Source organism: Protomyctophum bolini (assembly GCF_963924005.1).
Source record: "Protomyctophum bolini genome assembly, chromosome: 7".
In the NCBI taxonomy this organism is placed as follows: Eukaryota; Metazoa; Chordata; class Actinopteri; order Myctophiformes; family Myctophidae; genus Protomyctophum; species Protomyctophum bolini.
The window spans coordinates 44,543,487-44,564,511 of NC_137868.1; the positions used below are offsets into that span (position 1 = coordinate 44,543,487).

At 44.1% G+C, this 21,025-nt stretch overlaps 1 protein-coding gene across 1 annotated transcript in view; it reads right to left on the bottom strand.

Moving 5' to 3' along the window:
• LOC308318743 (uncharacterized protein) overlaps positions 1 to 21,025 on the bottom strand; it is a gene marked incomplete at its 3' end in the record, with an annotated part of 66,518 nt that overhangs the window by 3,227 nt on the left and 42,266 nt on the right. The window contains exons 3-8 of the mRNA XM_080768370.1: positions 20,402 to 20,624; positions 18,700 to 18,861; positions 17,052 to 17,270; positions 14,438 to 14,584; positions 11,191 to 11,431; positions 5,526 to 5,690 (exon numbers count right to left, since the gene is read on the bottom strand). Of these exons, the coding sequence (XP_080624496.1) occupies positions 5,526 to 5,690; positions 11,191 to 11,431; positions 14,438 to 14,584; positions 17,052 to 17,270; positions 18,700 to 18,861; positions 20,402 to 20,624 (1,157 nt within the window). The remainder of the gene's footprint in view (positions 1 to 5,525; positions 5,691 to 11,190; positions 11,432 to 14,437; positions 14,585 to 17,051; positions 17,271 to 18,699; positions 18,862 to 20,401; positions 20,625 to 21,025) is intronic.

The window sequence follows — 21,025 nt, forward strand, 5'->3', positions numbered from 1 at the left end:
CAATTGTGATGTCATATATGGGATTTGTGGACTCTTAAATCACGGTCCACAGGAAAATCTAGAGCACGTGTTTGTTGAGCCAGAAAACCTCAGACCATGCACAGAACATCGACTGAGTGTTAAAAGTTCAGTTCTTTTGGGTGCAATTGAGCTCAGAAAAACCTAAAAAAAATGACTTTTTTTAATGTCACAATCCCTTTAAAACAGTGATGGAAAAAGTACTCACGTGTTTTAAAAGTATATCAATACTGCAATATGAGAACAAGTCCGGAATTCAAACTGTACTTATGAGTTCAAGTACAGAAGTACAGAGTGCAGCCAGATCCGTGATTGGGAATTTATTTTATCCTCCAAATGGGAAGAATATATGTATAGTAGGGATGTGCCGATGAGACATTTTGGCAGATATCGATATCTGATATAATTAATTGCTGTTCTGGCCGATAACCGATATTATAATACCGATTATTACTTTATGTCACTTTGTGACAGTGTCACAAGGTGCTTAACGAGATAAAAAAACAACAGTGTTACATAACAAGCAAACAATCAAACAGCAGGCAGATAATTATGATCTCATTCTGTATTGAAAAACTATAATAATTTTGTCCATTCTGAAAAATACATGCACTGCAGGCTTATAGGCAAGTCAGATTTAACTTTAATACCTTCATATTGAATAATTGTGAGCTTGTCCATCTGTTCAAGCTGTTACTTTGGGCTTGTTTATTTGTAAAGACAGACCGATTAATCGGACCGATTAATGAATCGGCCGATACCGATGTGTTTGCCGATCAATCTCCCATCACTAATGTATAGTCAAATTATACATCTGAAGCACATGGTTCTCTAAGGCTTTGCACTAAGGTTCCCCCTAGTTTAATTGAAACCATTGTTATGTCCACCACTTCTGTGGTTTTGGGGCGGCGGTGGCTCAGGGGTAGAGTGGCCGGAGGGGAACCGCAAGGTTGCCAGTTCGACAGTGGCGTGCACAGATAGACATTAGGGGCGCTAGAGCACCCCCTGCCCCTTTCCCTCTGGACAAAATGTGCCCTTTTGAGTTTCTTTTTTACAGTGTACACTCACTGTACCGTGCCTGGTGACATTGATCAATTATTGATAAAAAGCTTCTAATATATTATTTAGGCCCCAAAATCTATAAATCACACTACCTGGCTGGTTCCATGCGCTGCACAAGGTGCCCTTCTTTCACTTGAGCACCTGCCCCACTAAATGTCTGTGCACGCCACTACAGTCCGATCCCGGGGCTCCCCCAGAGTTAGTGTCGAAGTGTCCTTGAGCAAGAACCCCTAATTGCTCCCGATGTGCTGGTTGGTGCCTTGCATAGTTTCCTCTGTCATTGGTGTATGAATGTGTGTGTGTGTGTGTGTGTGTGTGAATGGGTGAATGTAATGCACAATCTAAGCACTGGATAAAGGCGCTATATAAATGCACCATTTACCATTTTTTAAAATACTATTTTGTAATGTTGTTTCTTTCTTTTCTGTTTCTTTTGCTGATGTAGCTCTTACCACATGGTAATTGTTTGACCATGATGTGCGCTGGCACATCTTACTGTGTGTATTTTCTACTGTTATGTAATTTGTTGTATGACTTGCTGCGAAGTGCACATGAGACCCCTTGGGGTGATGCTGCACTATAAAGGAAAAAAAAACAACTGAAAACTGGTTCCCAAACTGGGGGTTGGGAACGCACTTGGATCCACCATTTTCTTTTCTTTTCTTGTCTTCTTATTATTATATTATTCATCCCCAGATGATTTGTTTTCTCGCGCAACAGGAAACAAATCAACTTAGATAAGTAAGTGTAGTGACAGGGTATCTGCACATTTCTAAAGTCTCAATGTAATGACCTTTTTTATGTCACTTTTAATACCAGTAAAGGCTCATACATATACTCCAGTTTTTGGTGATATTTATATGTTATCACCATTCTAGGTGATTGCTTATCACTTAAAACGGTGATAAGAGTTGAGGCCATCATACTCGCGGTGATGTCCTTAAGGATTGACCAGCGGGGCAGTCAGACAGATATTTTGTGAAGCCACCGAGGAAAGGTGAAAGTTCATATAATGGCCTGTTGAGACGCTGTCATTTATTTTTTTATTTTTTTATTTTTTTATTTTTTTATTTTTATTATTCTGTGGTTTGGGGTTTTCTCTGTGTGTTCTGAAGCCTTTTGAGTTGCAATGAAAACAGACAAACCTCAAGGTCTCAATAGTGATAATCTGCTGGCCAATTGTGATTGTCATATATGGGATTTGTGGACTCTTAAATCACGGTCCACAGGAAAATCAGAGCACGTGTTTGTTGAGCCAGAAAACCTCAGACCATGCACAGAACATCGACTGAGTGTTAAAAGTTCAGTTCTTTTGGGTGCAATTGAGCTCAGAAAAACCTAAAAAAATGACTTTTTTTAATGTCACAATCCCTTTAAAACAGTGATGGAAAAAGTACTCACGTGTTTTAAAAGTATATCAATACTGCAATATGAGAACAAGTCCGGAATTCAAACTGTACTTATGAGTTCAAGTACAGAAGTACAGAGTGCAGCCAGATCCGTGATTGGGAATTTATTTTATCCTCCAAATGGGAAGAATATATGTATAGTAGGCAGATATCGATATCCGATATAATTAATTGCTGTTCTGGCCGATAACCGATATTATAATACCGATATAACAATAAACTTTATGTCACTTTGTGACAGTGTCACAAGGTGCTTAACGAGATAAAAAACAACAGTGTTACATAACAAGCAAACAATCAAACAGCAGGCAGATAATTATGATCTCATTCTGTATTGAAAAATTATAATAATTTTGTCCATTCTGAAAAATACATGCACTGCAGGCTTATAGGCAAGTCAGATTTAACTTTAATACCTTCATATTGAATAATTGTGAGCTTGTCCATCTGTTCAAGCTGTTACTTTGGGCTTGTTTATTTGTAAAGACAGACCGATTAATCGGACCGATTAATGAATCGGCCGATACCGATGTGTTTGCCGATCAATCTCCCATCACTAATGTATAGTCAAATTATACATCTGAAGCACATGGTTCTCTAAGGCTTTGCACTAAGGTTCCCCCTAGTTTAATTGAAACCATTGTTATGTCCACCTCTTCTGTGGTTTTGGGGCGGCGGTGGCTCAGGGGTAGAGTGGCCGGAGGGGAACCGCAAGGTTGCCAGTTCGACAGTGGCGTGCACAGATAGACATTAGGGGTGCTAGAGCACCCCCTGCCCCTTTCCCTCTGGACAAAATGTGCCCTTTTGAGTTTATTTTTTACAGTGTACACTCACTGTACCGTGCCTGGTGACATTGATCAATTATTGATAAAAAGCTTCTAATATATTATTTAGGCCCCAAAATCTATAAATCACACTACCTGGCTGGTTCCACGCGCTGCACAAGGTGCCCTTCTTTCACTTGAGCACCTGCCCCTGCACTAAATGTCTGTGCACGCCACTACAGTCCGATCCCGGGGCTCCCCCAGAGTTAGTGTCGAAGTGTCCTTGAGCAAGAACCCCTAATTGCTCCCGATATGCTGGTTGGTGCCTTGCATAGTTTCCTCTGTCATTGGTGTATGAATGTGTGTGTGTGTGTGTGTGTGTGAATGGGTGAATGTAATGCACAATCTATAGCACTGGATAAAGGCGCTATATAAATGCACCATTTACCATTTTTTTTAAATACTATTTTGTAATGTTGTTTCTTTCTTTTCTGTTTCTTTTGCTGATGTATAGCTCTTACCACATGGTAATTGTTTGACCATGATGTGCGCTGGCACATCTTACTGTGTTTATTTTCTATACCGTTATGTAATTTGTTGTATGACTTGCTGCGAAGTGCACATGAGACCCCTTGGGGTGATGCTGCACTATAAAGGAAAAAAAACAAACTGAAAACTGGTTCCCAAACTGGGGGTTGGGAACGCACTTGGATCCACCATTTTCTTTTTCTTTTCTTGTCTTCTTATTATTATATTTTTCATCCCCAGATGATTTGTTTTCTCGCGCAACAGGAAACAAATCAACTTAGATAAGTAAGTGTAGTGACAGGGTATCTGCACATTTCTAAAGTCTCAATGTAATGACCTTTTTTTATGTCACTTTTAATACCAGTAAAGGCTCATAGATATACTCCAGTTTTTGGTGATATTTATATGTTAACACCATTCTAGGTGATTGCTTATCACTTAAAACGGTGATAAGAGTTGAGGCCATCATACTCGCGGTGATGTCCTTAAGGATTGACCAGCGGGGCAGTCAGACAGATATTTTGTGAAGCCACCGAGGAAAGGTGAAAGTTCATATAATGGCCTGTTGAGACGCTGTCATTGGACCCAGAAAAACCCATAGCCCCATAGAAGTCCATGTATTTGGGCCCAACTTCACCTAGACTGTATTACCTTAATAAACATGGTCATGAATACTTTCTTCTTCCAGTCACTAGTTTAAAGTCTCATTTCTAATGTCATAATATTCTTTTTGGAAAATTATGGTCCCATTAATAAAAAAAATGACCATAAAGTCGCGTATGTTCTGAGGGGCGTGGCTACCGTTACAGTCTATGATCGGGATTCCCCACCCACTCGAGTAAAAATAAAAACCAACGGAGAAGAAGGGGGGGGAAGTCCCGCCTCGTTGTCTGGGCCAGCCAATGGGCCAGCTGGGCCAAAACGGATCTAGAAAGATGGCGACTTACAATACAAGGACTGACAGGCTTCATTTTACGTTCATGTTAGACCCGGAGACGCTTTTACAGTCTATGGGATTGACCCCGCCTCCCTGTGGTTTACCCAACTTCTAGACCAATCAGTGAACGGGGTGATGGCTCCAGAGTGAAAAGACTTGTCTGATAGTAAAAACAGAGATATACATATGATGTAAAAGAGCAAAACATTGTGAAAAAGCTAGGCTATTTGTGGAACTAATGCAATGCCTACAAGTCCAAGTGCTAAAAATTATGATTATGCATTATATATTTTTTATAATCGTTTTATATTTTTTTTGGGGGGGGGGGGGGGTAACCTGACGCTGCCAGATCCAAGAAGCTTGCTACACATGTTTGTTTCACAGCTTATTGGGATCTGGGATCGCGGAAAGCAAATTCGATGACGGGGCTGTTCCTTTTTTTCAAGATACATGGTATAGATGATTGGATGAACACAACCAATCATCTTGACGTGTCTGCATAGCTTCACATCCGGTTTCGCACATATCCCGCCCTTATAGCTCACGCTGATTGGTTCGGTATACGGAGCGGTTTGGCGTTAGCTCAACTCCCTGCGAGATTCCATCCAGATGGATGTGGTGTTGGATGGAACATGGTTACCCAATACCGCCCCCAGCTGGCAAAGTCAGGTTAGGGGGGGGGGGGGGGGGGGGGGTCGCCAATACAATAAGCTTACAGACAGACACAGCACACGCAGACGACGATGAGCCAACGTGGACAGAGAGAGAGAGAGAGAGAGAGAGAGAGAGAGAGAGCAGTTTCATTACCGATCCGGTCCAGTCGGTCGACGGCCACGGTCTCGAAGGCGCGCCTCATCATGGGGTGCTCCTCCAGGACCTCGTTGAAGCTGTCCACGCTCAGAGAGTACAGGCGGCAGTACGTGTCCGCGCGCACGCTGGCCGTCCTCCTGCCGTGGGTCAGCAGACAGATCTCTGCATGCATGGGGAGGAGAGAGAGGAGAGGAGATCAGTACGTGTCCGCGCGCACGCTGGCCGTCCTACTGCCACAGACAGATCTCTGCATGCATGGGGAGGAGAGGAGATCAATATGTGTCCGCGCGCACGCTGGCCGTCCTACTACCACAGACAGATCTCTGCATGGGAGGAGAGAGGAGAGGAGATCAGTATGTGTCCGCGCGCACGCTGGCCGTCCTACTACTACCGTGGGTCAGCAGACAGGTCTCTGCATGGGAGGAGAGAGAGGAGAGAAGCAGGAGTTCAAGTTCAAGTTTATTGGTCATTTAAAATACACACACCTTATACAATGTATTCAGGGGTTTTCTTTTTTTTACCTAAAGGGAGTGTTTGGCAGAAGCCTCAGCTTATAATGCCAGCCCTTTTAATATTCAAAATAGCTATAAAAAGGAAAAAGAATTAAAAAAAAAAAAAGAAAAAAAACAGACAGACAGACAGACAGACAGAAAAACAAAACATAACAAAACAAAAACAAGACAAAACAAAAACAAAAACAGATGATTTCGTCGACTATAAAACCAAGACGAGAAATGTTCGTCGACTACCTTTTTTCCACTGACGAAAACTAAACGGAAACTAAATGAAGACCAAAAAAGCTATGACGACTAAAACTAAGACTAAATATACTGACGATTTTGTCGACAGATAAAAAAAACTAGACTAAAATGTTAGGAAGGTGACTACTAGTGGACAAGTATGAGTCATTTAGTACAATTAGTTGCATGCTGAGAATAGCCGATCTACAAGCTCACAACGCGCCGCGTATTTATTATTATTATTATTATTATTATTACAATTTGGCCTTGAATGAACCGTGTCGCACAGACTGTGACTCGTCGGCACTCCCAGGGTGTCTGCTTGCAGGAGGAGGAGGTTGTGGCTGCCGTCATGTGGATGTTGGTGTTTCTAAATCCTCTCTTAAACCGCATCTAATCCTCTCTCGTCTAATCTTTTTTTTAATTCATGTATTTTATGTATATCCCAATTTGTATAGCATGTTTAGCTCCCAGCAAGAATTTAAGTCCTCCTAACCCGCGCTCATGCCCACACATTCCTGTGGTGCCACTGTGGTAATAATAACCTATACCGGCTGTTCTTAACGCTATATAACACCCAGTTCGCCCCGAACACACCATCCATCACACTCTCAATGCACTCTGCTGAAGAAGTTTGTATAGAGCCAATCTCTAATTGTATAGAGCCAATCTCCCTGTGGGGAGAGCGGTGATCTAGTCGGCTGTTTGAACAACCTCTTGCTTGTCAGCCATATATTTGGTCGCTCCGTTTAAGAACAAATCAATTTATACGTTTATAGCCTGACTGTCCCCCTTGGAGGAATAATAACACGATATAGGGCCTTAAAAGAGAGCGCAGGAAGGGTGAGCAGGTGGAAAAAAGTTCAACGCTGTGTGTACAGTACAGGTATACATTAGAGTAAAAACTTCATTTTAAACCGACCGCAGCTTAAATAGGTTGAAAAATAAACTGCGACGGAACGGGCTGCGATCTGCGATGCGATATCTTTCAGGGAGGGGGGGGGGGACTGTCACAGTCACAGCGGGGAAAGACAGTCGATCATGATTGGCATAAGGCCCCTCCCTCTCTATCCTGATTGGATGAAGGCTCATGGGCCAACTATATGGTCAGCACACTCTATATAGTTGAGTTATCCACGCCTATAGTTGAGTTATCCACGCCTTTATCTCATCGCGGCTCGATTATTGCAATGCGCTATATTATGTATAGGCATGGACCAGTCCACCCTCAGACGTCTGCAGCTTGTCCAAAATGCCGCCGCGCGCCTACTCACTATGGTACGAGGAGGCGTGATCATATATCACTCCCGTTCTTGCCTATATCCCTCCACTGGCTTCCTGTTACATTTTAGAATTGATTTTAAGATTCTATTATTTGTTTTTAAATCTCTAAACGGTTTGCCCCCCCCCTGTATTTATCGTCACTCATGGTCCCTTATACACCCCATCCAGGGCCCTGAGGTCAGCTGACCAGCGGCTCCTGTGACTGTGCCCAATTCCAATCTCAGGTCCAGAGGTGATGACCGTGCAGCCTTTTCGGTGGCTGGCCCCCAAACTCTGGAACTGACTGCCCCTTCATATTACGTCTGCTCCCTCCTTAGAAGCCTTTAAGTCTTTACTCAAAACCCATTTCTTCTCCCTGTCTTTCAATGTTTGACCTAATTAACCTGTGTTACTTTTGTGTGTTGCTTTGATTTTGTTTTACTATGTTACTTGTGTCATGTTTCCTATATGTATACAGCACTTTGGTTGGCCTCCTGGGTCTTTGAAAATGTGCTCTATAAATACATTTTGATTTGATTTGATTTGATTTATAGTATAGGGGGTATTATCACAACAAAACAAAAAAAAGAAGTGACATTTGAATTAAGTGAAATCACTGAATATACCTTTTAAGGCATTTCGGCTAATCAGCCTTCGTCAGGGTCCCATGATCCCATCACCCCGCGGGCACTTCAGGAGACACATTTACTACTCTGCAGGGGTGGCAACAACAAGCCGACCCCCTGCAGATAATGATAAATACGTGTGGAGCAGTCGAGTGCTCCACTATATATGCTTTTGAATTTGAATCCTGAACAGTAACCGTTGTGTGGACATAATTATGAGGTTTCCACTTCGACAGAGACGATATGTATTGAGCCACCTCAACCTCAACCAGGCACTGGCACCAGTTTATTTTTTAACCCATTCTGACCTGAGATCAGATTCATACGAGGTTTCCACTGGACACACACTGGTCTGATCAACCCATTCTGACCTGAGATCAGATTCTAAAAATGTCAGTCGTTCTTCGATCTTTCAAAAATAGCAGACCTACAAGCTCGTAGCGCGCCACTCGGTGGCGCGCTATGAGCTTGTAGATCTGCTATTTTTCAATATCTAAAGCATAACATGATGCCAACACCAAAATGGGTTCCCGTTCAGAATGGGTTAAAGCTATATTGATGGGAAGTTATACCACCCCATACATCACGTTGCTGCTAAATTGGAAGAGAAATACTCGTCAGACCCGTTCAAGCGAACGGCTCATATACAAGAGAGGTCCCATCTGTGCAGTCTGAACTGGGATCAAATCTGCTTTCTGCTTCGATGCCCCCTCAACTACGTGGAACACTCTACACGCAAACACTGAACCATTGTGGTCCCCGATATCACACGGTCAATTTAACAACCTGCTTCTGAACCTCAATATGTAACAGTTTTTTTTTTATGTCCTAACTGTTTAGAGTACCAGTAGGGGAAAAAGTGGCGCCGTTGTGCCAGAAACAGAGAGAGATAGTGTTGCACTGTTGCCTGCAGTGCTAATTACAGAGAGAGAGAGAGAGAGAGAGAGAGGCAGACGGAGAGAGAGAGAGGCAGGGGGAGAGGGGAGTTGCACCACTCAGTTCACATGGGTGTGATTTTTTTAACTTTTAACTGATTTTAACTCTATGCCTCACGTCATGTGTAGACTAGATTTGTGTTTTATATCTGTCTTAAAGGGATTGTGACATTCAAAAAAAGGTTTTGGAATTGTTCTTTATTTTTTTTTTAGGTTTTCTAATCTCAATTGCACCCAAAAAACATGAACTTTTAACATTCAGTAGATTTTCTGTGATCAGGGGTTTTCTGGCTTGTTTTATATACTGTATATGTGATCTCGTCAGCATTGGGGAACCTGAATGCTCTTTTCGAGTAAAGATTTCAATTCAAACACCCAATTTCATTAGAAGGCCCTCAACAGCCGTCGTCTCTCGGATGCAGAGTCCCGACCCAGACGAGTTGACATCATCCCAATATCTATTTTTAACGATGCTCTCAACTCCCTGTGGTCCATAATGTACTCTCTATTGTTAACCCATTCTGAACGGGAGCACCCTTTTGGTGTTAGCATCATGTCGTGCTTTATAGCTATTGAAAAATAGCAGATCTACAAGCTCATAGCGCGCCACCGAGTGGCGCGCTACGAGCTTGTATATGTCTGCTATTTTTGAAAAATCGAAGAACAGACTGACATTTTTTATAGAATCTGATCTCGGGTCAGAATGGGTTATAATCAGACCAGTGTGTTGTCCAGTGGAAACCTCGTATGAATCTGATCTCAGGTCAGAATGGGTTAAAACACCACAAACGCCCGCGGGGGGGTATACTTATAGGACCATTAAATCAGAGCGCCCAGCGATTTTGCAACCAACGGAGCACATTTATAGCGACGCACCAGGCGCTTATTTTATTTGTTTCGGCCCAAAGAGTTGTGTTTGTCGTCATGAGTGGTCACGATACGAGTTGGCTTTGACCGAGGCTCACAGGTCTTTAAAAAGATACTTTATGAAACGTCTATACGGGGGAAAAGAAATGAATGGGAAATTGTCTTCCCGGGCCACTCGTCGTCATGAAAAGGGGGCGTGGCCAACCCCAAAACAAAAACCCCAACAAAACCAGACCATCCATCCATCCATCTTCAATCGCTTATCCGTAGTCGGGTCGCGGGGGCAACAGCTCCACCAGAGTGCTCCAGACTTCCCTCTCCAGAGCAACATTATAGTGACTTCCTCCTTGGGGGGGGATTCCGAGACGTTCCAAGGCCCAGTGAGTCGATGTGTTTCCTCCGACTGCCCCTTGGTCTGCCCCCCGGGGGGGTCTCCTCCCAGTGGGACGTGATCCTTGGTCTGCCCCCCGGGGGGGTCTCCTCCCAGTGGGACGTGATCCTTGGTCTGCCCCCCGGGGGGGGTCTCCTCGTAGTAGGACGTGCCTCGAGGACCTCCCTAGGGAGACGCCCGAGAGGCATCCTATAACCTGCAGATGCCCCGGACCAACCTAAGCTGGCTCCTTCCCAGGCGAAAGAAGCAGCGACTCTACGCCCCGAGTCTCTCTCGTGTGACAAAACCAGAGCAAACCAACGGCAGAAACCAAACCAAACCAGACCGGGACTATAAAACCAGGACTCCCCTCAGTCACTGTATATGTTTCTTTTCCCTTTTTGCTCCCTTTATGATGAATGCCTGTTCTGTTCTTTGACTATAATGGAAGTGTCTATTTGTACGTCTCTAAATGTTTTGGTGAATTGAACATGGTGTGGACCCTCTTGTAAACAAGTGTAATGCTTAACCCATTTTGACCTGAGATCAGATTCTAAAAAATGTCTTCTACATCCTGACAGTTCTCTGAAAAAGCTACGTTTCTATGTCAGTGGCTCTTCGATTAAAAAAAACAAACAGCAGACCTACAAGCTCGTAGTGCGCCACTCGGTGGCGCGCTATGAGCTTGTAGATCTGCTATTTTTCAATAGCTAAAGCATAGCATAATGCTAACACCAAAATGGGTTAATTGGGTCGTCCACTCACAGTCAACAAGTCTTTTGTATTGAGTCTGTGCTTGAAATGTACCGTAATTCTGCAAACTGTCAATACATAAATAAATCAATCAATTCAAACCCTCACCTCCGAAATAGGAGCCGTCGCAGAGTTTGGTCTCCTTGTTCCCGCGGGCCAGGATGCCGACGCGGCCGTGCTGGATGAAGTACATCTTGCGCCCGACGGTGCCCTCCCGGATGATGAAGTCCGCCGGCTGGAAGACCTCGAAGCGCAGCTTGGTGAGCACCGCCGTCACGAAGTTGGGGTCGGCGTTGGCGAACAGAGGCATGTTGGCCACCAGGCTGCGGCAGTTGAAGCTCACAATCTCCTACACACACAGAGAGAGAGAGAGAGAGAGAGAGAGATGGAGAGAGGAGGGTCATGCTATATACAAGTAAGACGCGTGAACGCGGGAAGCGAACGCCGTTCGTAAATAGCAATACCAACAATTAGAATAAATTATGTGCTTTTTTACTTTTTTTTAAGTTAAGTTTTCTTTAAGTTATTTTTAAGTTAAGTTTTTTTAAGTTAAGTTTTTTTTTTAAGTTAAGTGTTTGTGTGAGTGTTTGTGTGTGTGTTTTTTTTTGTGTGTGATTCAGCTGCGCCCTCTGGTGGTGGGCCGGTGGTGTTACAGTATGACACACACAGACAGACAGACAGACAGTTTAGGCCAGCTATCTAGTTAGTGCTCAATGTGTTCGCAAAAACAGAGGCATGTTGGCCACCAGACTGCGACAGTTGAAACTCACAATCTCCTACACACACAGAGAGAGAGAGAGAGAGAGAGAGAGAGACCATGGACACATTCATTATGAAAACATCTGCATCTTTTATTGTGAAAGTCAATGTTTGATATTGTGTTTTGTTGTATTTTTTTGCTGCATCTTATGCTTTGACAATACTGTAGTTATCCATTCATGCCAATGAAGCGAATTGAATTGAATTGAATTGAATTGAATTTTGAGAGAGAGAGAGAGAGAGAGAGATAGAGAGAGAGCATGCGTTACATTCAGTCAGTTGGGCATAAACTTAAATTAGTCCTCGACATGTCATGAAGTGTATAACCTGTGTGTGCGTGTGTGACAGCCAAAGCAAATTCAGTCAATATTTGTTATGTATATGATGTGTATTGCCTGTTCTTGCTTAACGTAAATCGCTCTGGATTATTCTGTATACATTACTGTATACATACTGTACATCTTTCTGCATTTATTCTCATTTACTGCATTACTGTATTGCACTCCTGGCTATAGACGCCACTCTTCATTCCGTTGTCAAAGTATTTGTATACTATGTGCAGTGACAATGAATTTAATCTAATCCAATCTAATCTAATCTAATCTAAAGTCTGCTAAATGCCTAAATTGTAAAGCTGGTCCTTCACCCATTCTGACCTGAGATCAGATTCATACGAGGTTTCCACTGGACACACACTGGTCTGATTAACCCATTCTGACCTGAGATCAGGTTAAAAAAAATGTCAGTCGTTCTTCGATTTTTCAAAAGATAGCAGACCTATACAAGCTTGTATAGCGCGCCACTCGGTGGCGCGCTATGAGCTTGTAGATCTGCTATTTTTCAATAGCTAAAGCACACCATAATGCTAACACCAAAGATCAAAATGGGTTAATTCCAACCAGACTCAACCTTTCTCTGTTGGTGCCCTAACCCATTCTGAACGGGAACCCATTTTGGTGTTAGCATCATGTTATGCTTTAGCTATTGAAAAATAGCAGATCTACAAGCTCATAGCGCGCCACCGAGTGGCGCGCTACGAGCTTGTAGGTCTGCTATTTTTGAAAAATCGAAGAACGACTGACATTTTTAGAATCTGATCTCAGGTCAGAATGGGTTCATCAGACCAGTGTGTGTCCAGTGGAAACCTCGTATGAATCTGATCTCAGGTCAGAATGGGCTAATATGTTTTCCTCCTCGTTGTCTGCAACGTGACTACAATCCACTACAATGTTACTAATAATAATAATAATAATAATATATACGATTTATATAGCGCTTTTCTAGGTACCCAAAGTCGCTTTACAGAAAAAGTACAGACATATTTATTAGAAAACTATTTAAAAAGGTTTAAAAGGTTAAAAACTAGAAATCAAAATCAAAGAGGGACAAACAAGAAGGGGTGTGTCAGTGTGTGTGTGTGGGGGGGTTATGTAGGGAAAGCCAGTTTGAAAAGGTGGGTTTTGAGTGTGCTTTTGAACATTTCGAGGGTGGGGGCAGCTCTGATGTGAGTTGGGAGTGAGTTCCAGAGAGAAGGGGCAGCCACTGCAAAGGCCCGGTCTCCCCATGTCCGTTTGTTTGATTTGTGGGGTTCCAGTTGGTTGGCAGTGCTTGACCTGAGGGAGCGGGAGGGGACATGGCGGTTGATGCCATGTTACTGAAACATTAGCAGCCATGGTGGCTGCTACTGTACATAAGGGAATGTATACGTATAATATTGCTATAGGCACGGCAGAATTGTTGACCTATTTATTAGCTAATGACACATATAAGTTCGTAATTATGTTTCATCATCTGCCAACATGCATAAGCACTCATGTGGTGTGTCAACCGCGCCATGTTCATGCGCAATAATGAAAATGATTCCTTTTTTCCCCCGATGTCACAGGCTATAGCTGCTGCTGTCGTCGTTGTCGATGAGGACAGTAAGAGAAGTGACCATTGTTTGGAAGTGGCATGTGTACATTTTGACCACAGTCTGGATCTCTGTCTTAAAGGGACACTTCACCCTTTTTGCAAAATAATATATGTTAATGACGTTTAGGAGCTTTAGAACACTTTCCTGGGCGTCTTTATGTGTGTAATATGTGGTTTTAGATATTTTAGATTGTAGCAGTGAGCCTGTTGTCTCTGATGCCATGGACACTGGGCTCACTTCCTTCCTTGTCTCAGTAAGACAGCTCTCCCCCCTATCCACAAGGAGGAGCAGTGCACCAAAGAATTATGGGAATTGTAGTCCAGGAAGGTAGTGAGACCGGTGTCCATGACATCAGAGACAACAGGCTCACTGCTACAATCTAAAATATCTAAAACCACATATTACACACATAAAGACCCCCAGGAAAGTGTTCTAAAGCTTCTAAACGTCATTAACATATATTATTTTGCAAAAAGGGTGAAGTGTCCCTTTAAGGATGCTATTATACAACTTGGTTACAGATGTATAAACTGCTCGTGGAAGCCTCAGTGATGTGTCCATGTCGGTTGTAGTGAGATGCGATTGCAGGACGCCAAGAGCTAAGACACAAAAGTCTGTTCAGTGGAGAAGGAGGCAAGGTGTGTGTGTGTGTGTCAAGGTCAAGGTCAAGGTCAAGGTCACCTCTTTCAGGGGTTCACTGAGCTCTCCCAGGATGTTCTCCTCGTCGAACATCTTGCCCTGGAAACGATGCTCGTAATATTCATGGATCTTCTGACGCACGTCCGCAGGCAGCTTATGGAAGGACATGTACTGTTCCACTTGTTTGTACTGTAACGCAAGGCGCACGTGCACACGCGCGCGCACGCACGCACGCACGCACGCACGCACACACGCACACACACACACACACACATCAAACATCTCATCTCATAGTCTGCAACCTTTTCGACATGCAAGTGCCATATCGACATTACGTTTAATTAATTATGACACCACGTCCAAATGATATATTTCCATCCGATTTTGATTGTTCATATAATATAACACATAGCAACCTTATCTCCTTCGCCTCTTCTTTAGAAACATTTTCTTTCACATGATATGATTTTTAGACTAAATCTGTATCTGTATACCTACTGTCTCTCCAGTCAGAGTTCAATGAATGAGAGTTTAAATGAATGTATAGCATTATGTGCAGGATGTAATTTGCATACAGATGTGAGTGGACTTAATTTAACTTTAAACCTTTTTATATACATTTCAATTTGAAAGGAAAATCATCTCTCTCACACTTGAGGTTGCCTATACCCCTGTATAGCCTATAGTACTATAGCTGGCTGTTGTTGTCGATGTTATATAAGTCGCGTTCAAACCTTTTTCAGGCCGTTCCAGGACCTCCAGAAGTAACGATTTTAGTGAAAGATGTTCGCCTTAAAATACCGTCAAAGTTTTGCACACACTTTCAACGTTTTTTTCAAAAATAGCAGATCTACAAGCTCATCACAGGCAGCTCATATAGTGTGGCTCGCCAAATCATTTTCTTTCCAGAATAGGTACAATGGTTCGTGCGGTTATACGCACATTTTGTCACATGCATGACAAATAGTGATATCTATGCCCCAAAATACACCAGGGTTTAATGTGGTTAAGATTATTCTTTAAGAGAATAATCAAATTGTGATGTTATCAAACATAAGTGTATCAAAACCAGACCAGTCTACATCTCCCAACAGGAAATGTGTGTATTTAATTCAGTCTGACAGAAAGCAGGGATAAAAAAATATATCAAGAGCAGTGGAACTGGATCCTCACCATCCATCCCCCTCCGGCACCTTCCATCCCCTCCAGCAAATCCATCCCATGACTTCCTGCTAGGCTGCTTAGCAGTGGTGAACAAACTAAGCACTCGACTCCAGAACTTGAGTCAAAGTATAGATAATTCTGGTCATGTATTTATGAATGAATGACAGTGCTGTCAAACAAGTCTATGTATAGCAGTGTTCATTTGGACAGCACATTTTGATTTATTTGAGTTAAATACATTTCCATCCATTTTACTCTGGTTTTAGTCAATATATAATATATCATAAGATGTTATCATCGACTAAAGCAGAAGACAGTATTTCTTGTGCGTTTGGGGTGAGGAGCGGATGCTTTTTTACGTCTGCATTCATACTTTAATACTATGAAAGTATATGAATGCAGAAGGTATAAAAAGCATAGTGCGCGTTACATAATATGGTATGGTGTATGCCTGTGTCAAATGTCGCCAGGGGGTACTGCCATAGATATTTAAAAATAAAACACTTTGGGGGGTCAGCTACTGTATATGGCACCTTTGACTGAAAATCATTGAAGACCCCATGGTTTAAGTGGTTGAGTACTATATACAGTATTTGGGCAAGGAGCAGATCTACAAGCTCATAGCGCGGCACTAAGTGCTGCGCTATACAAGCTTGTAGATCTGCTGTTTTTGAAAAACCTGTGAACAAGGTGCAAATATAACGCTTTTAACTCAAATCTTTGCTTCTGGGGGGGGGGGGGGGTCCCTGGAACAACACATTGTCCGGGGCCAATTACATATATTTCCGGGGGTCCTTGACATGAAATAGTTTGAAAACACACTGATATAGAAACATTGATTTTTTTTCCAGAAAACTTGCCAACTGTAGAATCGTCCTCAAATGGGTTAAGTGGTTGAGTATAAGTATACACTCAAGGAAAGGGCACTTAATTATAGTCCCGCCCCAACACATCCTCGTCCAATAGGCACGTTAAAAAAGCAACGAAAAAAGCTTGAACCTGCATAATAGCAAACCGCGTTTGCTCAACTATTTGGATTGGGGCATTATTGGACAATCGCTCTTTGGGGGTGCAGGGTTTGGATCTACAGTGAAGATGCTAATTGGTTTGCTGGTATACGGTATATCTATTAAACATTGGAGAAGTGGTACCCAAAAGCTGTACCCAAAAGCTGTACCCAATACGTTGTACCCAGAAGAAACCCAAAGCCACAACAGCTATACGTCGCTATTGCAACACCCACAACACCATCTTACACACTACACCCACACACACACTCACACGGGCAGTGACGTCACACACTTACCCTTCGCAGTGTTCCAACGCTATATCTCCTCATAAGGCGCCCGACGCCAACGCTGACCACCAGCCGCCATGAAACAATAGTCTTTGCACTGCCAAAATAATGCCTCCCTTCCACACTCACGCCGGCAATGCATTTGTTTTCGCGCCCGCTTAAATTCTAGTACAGTACAGTACAGTATATATATACCTTCTCCTGGTACTGCCTGCGCGAGGAGTCCAGGCTCTGGATGAGGGCGGTGGCGTGGCCGATGAACATGGCGTAGCACGTGGCGCCGACGATCATGCTGAGCATGGTCAGCCACACGTCCGTCATGCCCTCGGGCGCCTGGGCCCCGTAGCCGATGCACAGCATGTGGCTCATGGCCTTGAACAGGGCGTACGAGTACTGCACGCCCCACGTGTCATTCTGCATGCATGCATGGGGGGGGGGTCAGAGAGAGAGAGAGAGAGAGAGAGGGGGGGGGGGGGGTAGAGAGAGAGGGGGAGAGAGAGAGACAGACAGATTCAGTTCAGATATTCTAAATGCTTTTACATTTGGGTTTGCATACACCCCCACGCACGCACGCACGCACGCACTCACGCACGCACGTGCGCACACACACAAACACACAACCACACACACACACACACACACACACACAGTCTCCCTCTATAATGATGATGATGTTTCCGGGGAGCAGCGTCTCTCTCTCTCTGGGGGAAACCACTCCAAGCATATCACGACGCCTAGGAACAGTCACCATGGCAACCGTCCCACATGTGACTCAGCTATTCGACCATGCATTGCTGCGCGTGTGTTTGACTGCGTGCGTGTGTGCGTGCGTGCGTGCGATGGAACATGCAACGAGTCCCCCAGGCGTGTGTTTTGCCTTTGTGGGACAAGTTGCTGCACGAACCAATTAGCTGTCAGGACAAATGATTTTAAATAAACACGCGCACACACACACACACACACACACACACACACACACACACACACGCGCACACACACACGCACGCACACGCACGCACACCGTCACAATTATGACATTTTACTTGACGATTAACTTGTCAACTCAAACAATCATTGCGAGTAACAAGCGTTTTGCTCCTGTTTAATTGAACATAATTGGAACATTATGAATGAAAATGACATTTTCTGTTTTGTTTTTTTACGCTTCATGAACAAACTTCAATTACAAAACACTCAAAAATGGATCATAGGCCTACTTTATATACTTTAAAATGAACTAGTCCACACTATACCTTCAGACTTGGGATAACACACGGCATGCTTATAGTTAAACTTTGGGAGAGCAAGTTTATTGTTCATAAACTTGGGATGGACGTCACATTATCAAATGAAATGTATACCATTGTACTGTATATTAAATCTCTGATGGTTTGGAACCCTGTACCATATACTGTATATAGGACTAAAAGTCCCCAAAGTAAACACAGAGCTGGGGAAAACAGCCTTTGGTCCTATAGTGCCCCCCGACCCACTGGGAGTGACCTATAATACAGCTTCTATTAAAGATCTGTTCTCCCATAACATAATACGGCCAATTTAAATCAAACCCTCCCTAACATTGTATAGTCTAGTTTTTAGTTGTTGACGAAATTATCGATATATTTAGTCTTAGTTTAGTTAGTCAGCAAAAAGTTTTTTGTCATATAGTATTTCTTTAGTCGACAAAATTCACACTGGCACACGGCCACACGCACGCACACACACACGCACGCACGCACGCACGCAAAAATTCACACTGGCACACGGCCACACGCACGCACACACGCACGCACGCACGCACGCACGCACGCACGCACGCACGCACGCACGCACACAGACTGACCACCATGTCGTTCTTGGACACCCAGCAGTCGGGGGGGAAGTCCTGCAGCATGGGCACCAGGAACTGCAGACATCCGTCCCAGTGGCACAGCAGCAGCATCATGCCAATCAGGTTGACGATGCGCACCATCGCACTGGCCAGGTCGTAGGTCATGTGGAAGATCTGTGAGCGGGAGCGAGAGAGAGAGAGAGAGAGAGAGAGAGAGAGAGAGAGAGAGAGAGAGCAAATACAGAATGAATGCTCCCAGGCACCCATAGAACTTGAGGCAAGTAAATTGACCCTTATAAGTTATATGGGAGCCAACCATAGAGTATTAAAAGGATAGAGACTAAACTGGCGCGAAGCTCCGCCCCCTCCGCTATTCATGTCAGTGGAAGTTGCTCAGTGGTGTTTTGAAGCACCCGGAAGGCTGCCGGAAGCATTTTTTCGCTGATATCAGCATTTAGACACCAAAATGTGGTGTCCGGAAGTCAAGAAGTGCGGAAGTGCAGCTGGGCTTTAACATTGAGCGCTCGGTTGCACGGGGTTTCCTCGTCAAGAATCCACGGGTCCGCCTGCAGTCCTTCCTCTTACCACTAGGGACCAGCGCTTCAACATTGGAGTGCCTAGCTGGCCCCTTGGAGCCAACCCAGGGCAAAGCCAGGGGGAGGGGGGAAAGAAGCGTATACCACCTAATGTAGACGTGCTGCGGCGCGACAGCTCGGCTGATAACAACACTGGCAGAGCTCAAGAACCTGACGTTGGACATGGAATTTGTGGAGGGCAAGCGATCCGCAGGAGTCCCGAGTTGGTGTTGGCTATATAGACCTCACTCTCGCAGCAACAACAACGTTTCTATAACCGTCGTGTCCACTGTACACAAGACATCAGAGACACATACTATACTTCCCACAGATTACATATACACCCAATTAGGAGAGTGAATTATGAGCTGGGTATACTGTAGGTAGTTAAACTAGTTGACTAGTAAGCTATAGGCAACTGTCAAAATGACTAGAAGTGAATGCCTTAGTACACACTAGGGTTTAGTGGTGTATAAGTACCTCCTCCCATTGGTGGAGGTGTAGCGGATGAGCCGGGAGAGGCGCAGCAGACTAGAGTATACTATAGTATACACTGTAATGCTATAGTATTCTAGTACACACTAGGGTTTATAGTGGCGTATAAGTACCTCCTCCCACTGGTGGATGCGGCGGATGAGCCTAGCTGGAGAGACACAACAGTATACTAGTGCATACTAGTTAGTATACTTGTGCATACTAGTATTCTAGTACACTACACACTAGGGTTTAGTGGCGTATAAGTACCTCCTCCTACTGGTGGATGTGGCGGATGAGCCTGGAGAGGCGCAGCAGACTAGAGTATACTAGTGCACACTAGTAGTATACTAGTGCATACTGGTATTCTAGTACGCCACACACTATAGGGTTCATAGTGGCGTATACGCGTACCTCCTCCCACTGGTGGATGTATCTAATCAGCCGGGAGAGGCGCAGCAGACTATAGTATACACTAGAATGCTATAGTATTCTAGTACACTACACACTACTAGGGTTTAGTGGTGTATACGTATACCTCCTCCCACTGGTGGATGTATCTAATCAGCCGGGAGAGGCGCAGCAGCAGACTATAGTATACTAGTATACACTAGAATGCTAGTATTCTAGTGCACTAGGGTTCATAGTGGCGTGTACACGCGTACCTCCTCCCACTGGTGGATGTATCTAATCAGCCGGGAGAGGCGCAGCAGGCGCAGCAGGCTGAGGATCTTGGTGAAGCGGACGATGCGCAGGGCGCGCGCCGTGCGGTACACCTCGGAGTCCAGGTGGGCCTCCAGGTCCACCATCAGGAAGATGTAGTCCACGGGGATGGAGGACACGAAGTCCACCAGGAACCAGCTCTTCAGGTAGCGCCGGCGGATCGCCCTGCGGGAGGGAGGACGGGAGAGAGAGAGCAACGTGTTCTATTAGGAAAACATGTTCGTTGAATTTATTAAATTACATAGCTTAGTGCTCATACAGTGGCGGAAAGTTCTTATAACGGCAGGGGGTTCATGCAGCCCCCCCCCCCCCCCAGCGGTGGAAAAAAAAAGAGTTTTGTTTTTTCGGTTGGTACTTTATTTACAGTTTGTTAATGAACACAGTGTTTCAGTTGGCGTCTGTTTATTTTTAAAAAACAATCGATGTGACTTTACCAGTTAGTATATTAAAGCTCTGCTGGACTGGAATCCTGTAACATAATATAGGACACGCTCCAGTCACTGGCGGCTCGCACTAAAGGTCCCAAATGTAAACACGGAACTATGGGGAAAACAGCCTTTTGTTGT